This window comes from Acanthopagrus latus, chromosome 21, assembly GCF_904848185.1.
Source record: "Acanthopagrus latus isolate v.2019 chromosome 21, fAcaLat1.1, whole genome shotgun sequence".
NCBI lineage: Eukaryota > Metazoa > Chordata > Actinopteri > Spariformes > Sparidae > Acanthopagrus > Acanthopagrus latus.
Window position 1 is genome coordinate 3,784,089 of NC_051059.1, and position 12,900 is coordinate 3,796,988.

General features: G+C 40.6%; 1 protein-coding gene across 1 annotated transcript in view; it reads right to left on the reverse strand.

Moving 5' to 3' along the window:
* Positions 1–12,900, reverse strand: part of brinp2 (bone morphogenetic protein/retinoic acid inducible neural-specific 2) — a 230,573-nt gene that overhangs the window by 72,729 nt on the left and 144,944 nt on the right. The window contains exon 5 of the mRNA XM_037085301.1: positions 8,012–8,117. Within this exon, the coding sequence (XP_036941196.1) occupies positions 8,012–8,117 (106 nt within the window). The remainder of the gene's footprint in view (positions 1–8,011; positions 8,118–12,900) is intronic.

The following is a 12,900-nucleotide window of genomic DNA, read 5'->3' on the forward strand; positions in this document are numbered from 1 at the left end:
CCACAAATAAAACTTCCTGAGAACTTTATCTGACAAATGAAACGTGAACTAATTTTCTTGTATGAAATAACAATATTGATCATTTATAAATGTTTTTGGAACTTTGAAGGCCCATAAAACCCATAAAGTCCTTAACCAGCTTCTTTCTGTACTGATATGTGCTGGGGCCTCATATTAACATGAAAGATTTTAGGAAAACATTCTGGTTTGATTTAAATCATAAATCATGCACTGGGGGCATTTTCAGTCAGGGGTAACTACAGCATCAAACTTTGAAGTGTAGGGCCACTGACCAGGCTAATATATTTGACAGATACACATATCAATACAAACGCATATTAATACAAACCTGTCATCAGTGCGATGTTAATGTTGTTGCTTATTTAGTCACAGGCATGAATTGTTTCCAGGTGCTTTAAATTGGCCTTCATGGGAATCATGAATTAATCATGGGAATTTGCTCTGGGAGTATCTAAAGGTATGTGTGTAAAGCAACAGTGAATAATATATGAAAAATGCATTCATATGTCAGAAGAATGCTTCACAACATAATAAAATTCAAGGTTAAACATAGCATTTATGTTTTTTTATGTTGTTAAATGCACACTACAGCCAGATCCCGTGCTGATAATTCTCATCATCTGAGAAGCACAGGCACACTGACTGCATTCCAACAACAATACTGCATTTGGCCTTTAGTGTTGTGTCGGTCGCGAACGTGTCGTTCGAACGAACAAATCTTTTCAGTGAACGAAGAGAATGGGATCATTCATGAACTGATTCGTTCCTTTCTCAGTTCAGTTGAGCTCCGCCGCGATCATGCCGGCAGGGAGTGGAACTGCCGTGACTCACACAGAGAACTGTGAGGACGTGATTCTCGTTCATGCTGTGATTTGTTCATGATTCGCAAAACTACTGCACACAGAGAACTGACGCTGAGGATGTGATTCTCGTTGATGTACTGTGATGAAAATGGCGCTGTGTCACTCACCCAGGGCAGAGGAGATGATTCACATTCAGTAACTGTACTGCTAAAATTAGCGATGTGTTGCTAACATCCATGTAGCATCATCTTAAGTGATTTTACTGCACAGTAAAAGTCACTCACATTTACGAACACAATTCTCAGCAGCTGCCGTCACTCACGTTCGCGAATGTGATTCACGTTCATGCTGATTCAGTGACAGCGCGAACGTGATTCACGTCCTCAGCAGGTCGTTCGCAAACAAGGGACGCCAGGACGTGAATCACGTTCGCGCTGTGATTTATTCATGATTCGCGAACCTACTGCAGGCAGAGAACTGACGCTGAGGACGTGATTCTTGTTCACGTACTGTGCTGAAAATGGCGCTGTGTCACTCACCCAGGGCAGAGGAGATGATTCATGTTCAGTAACCGTACTGCTAAAATTAGCGCTGTGTTGCTAACATCCGTGTAGCATCATGTTAAGTGATTTTACTGTGCACAGAGGACACTTTCACCGTGTAATAATTTTAGTGCATGTATACCACTCAGAGCAGCACTGCGTCTCCCGCGAATGATTGTGTACTATAGTCCCTGAACACACCATCCCTCAATAAGTGAACGTGAACCTCAGGGCTGAATCATGAACTGAATGACGGATCATTTGGCTGCTTATCTGTTCAGGAAGTTGGAGACCACTGAACGATTTGGTGAACAAATCTTTTGAACGAATCATTTTAATGAACGCATTCTAGTGATTCAGTACAGTAAAAAGAACTGCCGTTTCCATCACTATTGGCCTTGCAATAGAAAGGGAAATTATACTCTGAGATGTCTGAAGTACCCACTATGAAGCAGTGACTCAATGAAATGTCATATACCTTACACCTGGGATTAAGTACAGTCTCAAGGATAACCTTAAGTGACGAGAAAGTTTGGTCCCCGTTTGTCTCCCTTTTATAGAAGGTTACAGATCAGTGCAAGTGATTTTTCCTTATATGATAGCTCCTAAAGGAAAGGGCAAGGCCAGATGGTCCGCAAGGATAATGGTGTTTTGCTATTCTCTTTTCTTAGCGCTCTTTTAATCTTTTTGTCTATTAGATAGTCTGCCCACAAGGCCGTTCTCTTCCAGTATGTGCTTATGTGACCAAAAAAGTCTTGTGATCATCCAGGACAGAAGTTGTGATCATCATTTCAGAAGTAGTATCTGCTACTGAATTATTAACACCTGTAGTGCTATGCCCCTAAGCAGTATTTTTTTCTGGTTCATCTAAAAGAAAAATGGAAATAAGGTAGTTAACATAAGCAGACCATGAGAGCCCCACAAAACATGGGAAAACAACTCTGTGAGACACTGTTTGATTTTCAAGCGACCTTTCTAAAACTGGTATATCACAAAACCAGTGTTATATACAGTATACTGGATGTAACAAGACTACAATGCCAGTTAATAATAAGGTGGGTGTGATGTTGCTGCACCATAATGTCAGCTCTCTCCTAAAACTCATGACAGAACCTTACACAAGTCACAAGTCATATTTATCTGAGGTCATGTGAGGAGAAACACTTGTTTTGTCATCTCAAAAATAAGGAATTGTGTCCCCAGCTGTGTTGGCTTTAAGTCTCCTGAGATGTGTCATTTAACTTATTCTGTTTCATTGTGCATAGAAGGGAAACAAAAGGGGAAGCTTTTTAATTTACTATCAATGAAAAAAGCTGGAGATGTTCTGTATTATTGAAATTAACTGCATTAAGATTTAAAGCAGTATGCTTTTGTAAAACACTATCAAACAAACTGTTTCTTACGTCTTAATAAGCTGCTGCATTTATCACTTGATCTGTAGTGTACATTACTGCCCGACTGACATATGCAAACTGATAACCTTTTCTCTTGTCTGCTTTGCTCACAATCATCATCGCCAACGCAATCTTGCACGATCACTCACTCCTTACAATCAGATTCTCTCTCTTTTGCTTAACCACATAATCTCTACACATAGCACACGCATGTAGTTGTTTATTACAGCAAGAGAACAAGCTTTACCTGAGAAAAGGTAGCAGGCAGCGAGAAAGAAGACTGTTGTAAAAAGCAGGGAATGAACTCCTACTTCAGAATGCAGTGGATGAGATGACTCTGGTTGTTCAGACTAACTAACCGGTGGGCTGCAGTGTTTTAACTCCACCTTTTAGTGTGTGATCAGCGAGGTAGGTACCTCAACAGAGGGTTGTCGAAAAAACAGGACAGTATGGAAAAGTTTTTTGGCACTATCCACAACTTTTAATAATGAAAATGAAAAAATAGCCTTTCCAATGTGTAACAAACTGAACTGAACTGAAGCAGACTGCTTGGCCAGAACAAGGCTTCAGATCAGGGGTTTCCAACCCACTTAGAAAGTGAAAAGAAACAGGGGAGAGAGTGGGGTGGACATGCAGAGTTCACAAGAATTCAGTAAAGTTCAACCAATCATGTCATTTGAAGCATAAGGTTTAAGTATGTAAGAATCTGGATTCATTTATCCTCATTGATTTTTAAATTTAAAACACTGATTAGATTGTCTCTATTACCCCATTACCTCAAATAACACCCCTGTCAGTCCCCTCATGAAGGGCTGCCACAGGATATTCAATCCTAGAAAAGTGCAATAGCTAGCTTCTTACATTTTGATATCAGTATAATATTTTTCAGTCTCACATCTAATCCAGTAGGTAGAATGTTCATAAAATACCAACATCAGGTTTAACATCGTTGGAGATGTGGACCAGCCCAACCAAAAGAACAGACACTGCTGCAGTGTCATCTGATTTGGCAACAAAAATTCCTTTTCTTTTGAAGGTTGTTAAGGCCAGTGTGTTCCAAGCAGAAGCTTGCCGAGAATTGGGATCATACATCCCACCTGTATATTAAATATGAAAATCTGTTAAATAAGGCAGGTTTGTTCCCCTCATCGTTAAACTAACCCCAAAATGCACTGCATGTAGTGTTCACCGTTCATTGAACCCGTCGTGCTTCATTTCGGCACATGTGCCAGCCATGAGCAGTGAACACAACAGCTTTGTGTGCTGCTCACTCGCTCTCCTCAAGACTGTGGGTCAGTTTCCTGTCCTCCACGTGCAATGTGTCGATTTCTAATTCAGGAGGAACATAAAAACGCAGTCGGTTTGAATCATGTCATCAGTGGTACGCATGTAAATTATTAACAAGTGCGCTACTTTCTTGATTCAGCTGGACTAGTGTTTTCACGCAACATCAATCACTTGCCTTCTGAAAGTTGGATCTGCTTGAATTATATACAAATGCAGCCTCTTAAAATGTTCCGTGTTTTCCGTGACAGGGCCCTAACCAGTCCACCAGAGTGCGTGCTCAAACTTTGAAGAGCCACAAATCCTGGGCCTCTACAGCGGGAGCAGGGCGTCGTATGCTTAAAGCTGTAGACTTTAACTATTTTTTGTCATTATGATCTGACAGTAGAATAAGATACAGGTCAGCTGTGAATAAATCCATTGTCTGTTGCTCCACCCAGCGGCCTGAATTTGATTTGCAAGAATCCACCGCTCCTGGCTCAATGCAACCAAACAGAGCCAAGGTGAGTGTCTGAGAAGTGTCAGTCACTCTCGTGCATACCCTGCCGGCAGCCCCCCCTCCCTTACTGGGCAGTGCCCCTTCCCCACACATGCCCAGTGCCTGCTCTTACCTGGTCAGATACTTTCAAACCCAAACTGTAAACAATGGCAGAGAACAGACAACAACAACAGAGCTGAAAAATGCCCCACCATTGCCCATGTCAAAGAGAAGAAATAAGAAGACTGACAAAGAAAACCTGTGTGAAAACAAAGAATTGGACCGAGCCAGAGAGAAAACAAGGATAAATATCATTTTCAGAGGTGGAGGGAGCTGTGGGATTTATAAGGACTCAAGAGCAATGCAGAGTTAGCGGCTTTTCTGTTGGACAAGTAAGGACTGCTGCTTGATATACCTTTCATTCTATATTTTAACCATAAGGCTACAGTGGCGCCGGTTACAGTAATACTCGCAATAGTGCATATATCGTGCAAATCTATCTTGTTAGCTTGTATGCAGTGCAGCAGAGAGGAAAAAGGAGGGACCTGGGAGCTGTGCTCAATCAAATTTTCTGACTAAGTCCACTTTTTTTTTCTCAAAACTCCAGACTGCAGCATTAAGTATTGGGTTGCCAGTTTCATCAGAAGAGAATGATCTACATTGCCTTATTTCATGTGCTTAAACAAACTAAATCAACACAGTCTGTGTTTCATGACTCAATAAACTGGATAATGTCAGAATAATATACCTATAGTACACTCTCAAATGATAACAATGAATGCATTTATATGTTCATAACTTTAGGGCTGCAGCATGTAAATGAGGAACTAATTATAATAACTTTATATACTGCAGTGTGGCTTAACCTATAATAATATGACCTAGCTACAACTTTAGATTACTGACATGAAATAATTATTAAATTAAATAAATTAAGTGCAATAAAACTGTCTGAAATACAAAGGAGTAGAACAATATGTCTTAGGTTTAAAGGGTATATGCCCTGTATATTGTTTTTTTGTTTTGTTTTTGTTCTTTTTTTTCTGAGGGAAGTGCCATTTCATGGTGACACCCTGCAATTGAATGAACAGACATGTTTACAGTGGAATCTAGGCAAACCCCAGGAGGAGGGGGGACACCCAAAAGCTGCCCACTGACTAGGAACTGACTGGGAACCAGCCAGCAGCCAAAAGGCCTTTGGTTGGGAGGGGATAATTGAGGCAGCTGCATCTCTAATTATATTGTGTTGCTGGGAACTGACAGGGTTGTCATAGTGTTGCACGCTGGTTTCCTCAACCATCAACCTCCACAGGAGTTAATCTGTAATGTACTTTTTTGTGCATGTATTTTTAGAATGGACTTAATGCTAGATGTGTCATTTAGATGTGAATCAGAGGCTGACTGACCAGTAATAATTGGTTCTTTACAAATACAACCAGTTAAGTTATTAAAGCTAGGGTCTGTAATGTTGTTCAGAAACAAATTTTGTTATACTGGGTGAAATGGTCCTGCTATCCTGAGAGTGGTCAATACATGATGTATTCATGTAGCTGAGCAATCCATGCTAGCACGACTAGCAGAGATTGATCAGATGCCTTCATGTGTCGTTCTGCCCTCTGTCCCTCCCTCCTCCGCACGTGCACACGTTACGTTTCACTGATGCTGGAAATATTCAACTCACTCCTCTGCAGAAATACGGAGCTGCAGGAGAAGACGTTCATTTGGTTAATGGCAGAGAAAATGCAGCCAGCGTTACTTGTAACAGCTCACCCCGCTACAAAAAGGCAAGGAAAAGAAAGCCTGAGGCAGAAAAGGCTGCGACAAAATAGGCTCTGGATCAAGAAAAAAGTCGGACCCGAGTCAACATCAGTCCAGCATTTGAGCGGTGGAGACAACTGGAGCACGTGAAGGGCCTGAAAAGTGATGCAGAGGTTTCCCTTTTTCTGTTGGACAGGTAATGATTTGTTTTGTTTCAGGGGGATTTGTTATTTTCATGCAATATGTAAGGTTTGCCAACTTGGCTACGTTTGTAGCTCGTATTAGCCCAATGCTAACGTTAGCTTCTTTGTGTTTTGTTTTTAGCCATGAGAATGGCCAATGAGTCGGCCCAGTTTCCACTGGATACGGTCCGCTGCGTTGCCGCTCCGATCCAGTTTTGTTCTGCCTTCCGGCAGTCGCCACCAGTACAGTGTGCTGGTGTCAACATGGAGTGTTTTATTTTGAAAATTAACCGGACGTTGTTTGTTATTTCAGCGCTTCACTTCCTGTCTGCTCTGTGCTAAATTCAGCTGAATTGCTGCATCGTGCTCCGGCGTCTCCTTCTCCCTGCTGAGTCCCACTGCCAGATGCGTGTTCAGGTTTGTGGGGGCGTGGCTTTGGACGGAGCACTGACAGGATGGGGGGGGGGCTTACAGGAGGTGCCACTTTCAAATCTTGCTAGCTCGCTTACTAGCCCTCCAGGATTGTAGACCCTAGTGTCATTTATATGTGAAAATGCCCAGTCGGCATGTGACAGGAGACTGCTGTTCATGTCCACTGTGTTACCAAAACTAAACTCTGAGTTATTCTTATTACTAATGTATTTAATTGACATCAAATACAAAACATAATTAAAGTGGGTTTAAGATATTCAGTTGTTTAGGTGTGTGGATGTGTTTTCGAACTGAAGATTTCACCCACGGCAAGGTAATCAATTTATTTTGTCTAATAATATTAATAGTGGCCCTTTATAATTGCATCCCAGCGGTGAACTGGAAAAATACATCGCTTTGTCAATATGAGACGCAGAGATGAGGCTGACATTCTGACACTGGCATGTTTGCCTCAAGATAAATACAAAAGCTACAGTTAGTACTAAAACAGTATGTACTGCTGCAACAAAGTATAGTGCACATTAAACTGATTTACACAACTAATTGCAAAGTTAATGAGGTTATTAAGCCAGGGACATTATCCAGATCTCTTTTGCAGCATGGTGGAATGTGTAAAAGAGGTTTCTTATTCCACTGCTATCCCCATCGAAATAACTTGTTTCGGTTTTATCAAACAAGAAAGCTAGTCGATAGAACACCACTTTAACTTTACGTGTGCACTGAGTGTTCCGGGTGTAGTTGGAGGGGTTAGGTTGGGGTCAGACACAGGCCATCTAAAGCCTGGTAAGATAACAGATTCCCCATGAGACTGAGAGCCAGTCAGGCAGAACAGACATATAAACTACTGCAGCGTAAAGTAAAGGGTCATCCCGGCCAACTACTACACACAGGAGGTGAGAGGCTTGGCAGGGTGGTGGACTGAGGTGGCAACACAGTGTGTGTTCAAGTGTGTGCGCAAAAAAATATCCTATCCCTTCAGTGGACCTTTTCTTCAGGACTAGGACTCTCTGTGAATGTGCCCATGATTTTAAGATGAGAGAATGTGTGTGTGTGTGTGTGTGTGTGTGTGTGTGTGTGTGTGTGTGTGTGTGTGTGTGTGTGTGTTGCTATGCCTTACCTTTTAGGTGGATCTTATTTTCCGGGCTGTGCACCAAGACTGAACTAACTGAATCCAAGCTGTCATAGTTACTGCAGCCGAGAGGGCCTGTCCTTGTTTCAGTTACCTAGGAAACAGAGAAAGGACAGATCTATTTACAATATATGTTGTGTTTTTCTTGTTTGTTTTTTTTTTTTCATAATGTCACATTAGCAGTGAATGAGGCATGTTCCCGTCTCAGGCGGTCTAACACACAGCTTGTGGCAGGCAGAGCGTGTGAAGGCAGGCAGAGGACTGGATGTGGCAGAGCCCTCTGACAGCACAGAAAACTATTGCCATCTTTTGCTTTACCGCCACACCTGCAACCACAGCTGCCCACAGTGTGCCGGCTCTCTTGTGGAGAACAGTGGAAGAGAGGGGGGGATGGAGGAAGACCAGAAATGTGGGGGAGAGAGCGAGTGCAGGTGTTCGCACAGGATGATTTAAACTCAGACGCAGCAAAGGCAAAGACAGGAAAGGTCACATTAGGTCGAACGCCTTTCAGCAGACGTGTGCTGTTGTGAGGTCTGATGGTATCTACTGTTACATGTGTGTTTTTGAAGGCAACACGATCTGTGGATGTAGCAGATAATCAGACAACAGCATTACAGATGTTATGCATGATCGTGCCACTGGCAAGATTGAGCTGGTTAAAGAGAATTAAAATGGCCTCTTCTTTAGAAATGTGATATGAGTCATGTGATATTTTTTTTCTGCTAAATGATAGAGCGAGCAACTAGCACGACACACAACTTTCAACGTTTTGCTCAGAGGTTAAGTGTGTGGGATTTAGTGCAGATTGCAACCAGCTGAACACCCCTCATTTCATCCTCTCCTACGGTGGACACTAAGAAAACATAAAACATAAAACTTTTACTGGAGCCAGTGTTTGGTTTGTTCGTTCCATGCTAATGTAGAAACATCAGAGCAGTCTCACAGGTATCAAAACACCACTTTTTTTGTTTGTTTGTTTGTTTTTCGTGATCACACATGAAACAAAACACAATCACAAACATTTTTGCCAATAGATCCTCCTGAAACCTCCACTCCAGACCTTTGAATCCCAACTATGAGGGAAAGCAAAGGAAAAGGAATCCATTACTTGTTTTTGACTGCAGGGCAAAATTTAGCCTTAGCCCATATATTAACGCTTCCTCCCACTCTCTTTGCATTAAGACCACATTCTGTTGCATTTAGTAACTTATTTTGTTTATATAGCACACGACATTCAGTATCCCCCACTCATTTCAACTTACATCCACCACACCCACTGGCGTTTGCCTTTAATATGATTGGTTCCACTGGACATTTACTCCTCAGTAGTCATGGGTGTTTATCAACTCCAGCTCTCATTGGTTGTGATAAAAACACAACACCCAGGTGGACACACACAGTTTCTCCTTGTCAGGTGCAATTCTGTTATGTTGTTCAGGACGCTGGCTTGTTAATACTTCTCCATCTGTCTACAAGCACTGCTTGAACATCGCTCAGTCAGCGCTGAGAAAAAAAAAAAAGACTGAAGTAAAGCAATTTAAAAAAGCATAATCTCTAAGTTATCTCAAGACAGGCCGAGACCATTCTCTCTAATTAATCTATTTACATACCGAACATTTACCCTATGAGTAAGCACATGGCAACAGTGGATGTAATCTGATGAGGTATGTGATCTGATGCTTTTTACTGTTCTCTGTTTTTGCAGCACATTAGTGTTGCACACAAGAAAACAAACACAGAGAGGTAAAACTCACCTCCTGATAAAGTGAAGGCCGTCCATTGCCTGATTTTAGTGATACAAAAAAAAAAAAAAAACACATGAAACTTTGTGTGTCTTTGAGATACAAATGAAAACAAGGATTTTAGTTTTAGGTAGCATCATGGCAGAGTAAGAAATGATTTCTTGCAGGTTAAAGGTTTGGTTTGATTCAGTCACAAGGGAAACATAGCGGATTGGATAAAAATACATTATTACTTGGCAAGATAAGATAATAATTCTATCAATAACATTGTTTTTTTTTATAACTATTATATTATTATATGATATTAATCCACAGTATTTAGAGAAGATGAAATGCCCATCTCTCTTCTACAATATAGGCCTCTGTTACTGTGGCGTTATATTAGTGTCAAAAGTCAAGCGAGTGATAACACATCTTCACACACGCAGATCTCTCTACGCACGTAAATTATTTCATGTCATGCGCGCAGATTCAACTGTCGCGTTCACTTGTCTGATCTTCGCGCGCAGCAGAGGCAGGTGCCTGCGTAGCTCCCTTAAAATGTTGTTCCAGCATGATTCAAATACATATCCACGAAAACAAAGTGCATCAATGAAGAATTAAGTATTATTTATTTCAATAACATGGCTAGTCACTTGAAGAAAGAAATATCATTTACACACTTCAGGATCGTGTTTTGTTAAAGAAAAGACTCCTCATCAGCTGCTTGATATGCTTAAATAATGTGCATTTATGTACTCTTGTCAACACTGCTGTATTTTTATAACTCCCTCTCATATTCCTGTGCTCTGCCGCTTTTTAAATGGAAAGAGAAAAGAAGAGTAAACATTGCATGCATTTATATATGTCTCAGTAGGACCTAAACAGAGTATCTTCTCAAACAAGGACAAATAAAACCAAGTTTTCTCCATGCTGAAATCTCTGCTATCAAGGTCAATTAAATATTAATTATAGCAGAAACATCTGACCTGGATATTAGTGCCTCTAAGATACATGTCGTGGAAAATATCATACACTACACTATGCTACTTAATGTGTTTTGTATGCTGCTGTGCTGTAGGGCTGATTGAAGAGAAAAGAGAGTGCAGACACGATAATGAGAGAAACATAGAGGAGGAGAGTCAAGCAGAAAAAGAAAGAGAAAACATGTTAGAGAATGAAATGTTTACAGATCAAGCATGACACAAAAAAGAGCAGTTTTTACAGAATTTCAGGGAAAGAAAGAAAGAAAGAAAAAAAAGAGTGATTGTTGGAAATGGTACAATTAGAGTAAGTCCATGGACTCACTCCTCCCATCGTCACACTCTGCCTTACAATCAGATTGCATCTATAATGAAAAGAAATGGAAGCTAGCCTTCAAGGCGTTACATAAGATCCACATCTCAAACATCTCTCAAACATCTTTAAAAAAATAAAAGACGTTGCTAAGATGTAGTTGAGGATAAGCAACAGATAAAGACGAGAAGCAAAGGAAGATTAGTGGAGGGGAAGAGGCCATTTTGGGTTGTTGTTTAAGTCGCAGATGTGGGCTCAGATAATCTCTGCTTTAATAATGAAAAACTGTTCTGATCTCATTCATGTTGTTCTTCTCAGTGCTGAACAAAATCAGTTTTCTGTTCAACTTAGATTAATTCTAAAACTGTTCTGAACTCACACTCAACTAAAAGGGATTTTTTGGAGGCAGCACATTGCTTACAAAGTCAATGCAAAGATGCTAACAGGTGCAGATTTGCTTTGGGTAGTGTACATCAAAGACACATCAGCCCTTATGCTGAAGCTGTGCCACATCTCACACATTTTCAAGAGGAAATGAGTGGAAAGCTGTCTGGAAGAAAGATATCACATATAATATGCTGTTAGTTACCCACAGCTAACGTCTGTGTACTTTGTACGGTCCATGATCACTTGCCCCTAACGGTCAAATGCTCTCAAGGAGTTTCCTACATGTTTAAAACAGAGTCTTCAAGATGACTTACTCTCCACCAGTATTGATTGACTGGTGAGTGAAAGCCATTATAAGCTCAGTAAAGACATGCAGTATGCTACAGTAAAAGCTCATTACAAGATTTTGAAAGAAAGACTCATGATGTGATAAATGTCAGGCAGATATTTGCCTGCTGAGCTATTAACCTAGGAGCCTGAACTTACTACTGAAATGAAGACAACCAAAATAAGTATTAATGTCTATATTAATAAATATTATGTTTATAAAGGTGATGCAGTTGGTTAGCTTAGAAAATAAAAAAAATGTGGTCAGTGGCTTTTAATTCCTCTTCTAAGAGTTGTGATTGGATTTCAGGTTGGTTAAGGATTTGGTTTTGGCTTGTTGGATCAGCAATAGAAGTGAGAATTTGTTTGAAAACAACAATGGCGGCTCCTAAAGATGTGAGCATAGATGCTGTTATAGCATCAGTTGTATCAGAACTGGAAAATGTCTTTCGAAGAACAGCACTCAAGACTTTTGTAGGTGCTAACCACTGTTTGCTAAACTCACATAATTTGTTTCTCAATAGGACGCAGTTTATACTTGCGTTTTTTATTTGAAGAAACCATAAAAGATTCGGAGCTGATAGATTTCTGCTGTGTTACAGCAAATACACACTGAGCTTGTTTGTAACTCATGTGAGGAACTTCAATGATAATCCACCTGAGAGCTGCCACCCCCGTTGTTGCCTTTGTTAAAAAATTCCCAAGAGCCCTTCCCTTAGTGGATGGCGCAACCTGGACCATTTAGTTTTCAGTGTTTATTCAAAAATGTGCACTATTCAAATATGAAACATGGTGGAGGAGTGTGTTTTCTGATTGGCTCTTTCTGGTCAGTTATTATGGCAATTCTAATGCTTGTTACATGTCAGATTCCGACTTACTACTTCTGTGTTATGGTGTAGTGTTGAGAATGAACTGAGGAGTCTCACAAGCAAAGAAGCAAGCTGCTCTGTAGTCTGGCAGTGCAGCACTTAAAATACAAAACCAGAGTTTAATTTGTTTCACCAATTTCAGATTACAGTAATAATCTTAGAATCCACAAATAGATTGATTATCACATCGCTATGCATCCTACAAACAGTTGTGTTTAAAATAGAAAAATGGTATTAGAAATGTGTTGCCTCGTTCCTCTTTCGAAAATTGAAGTAC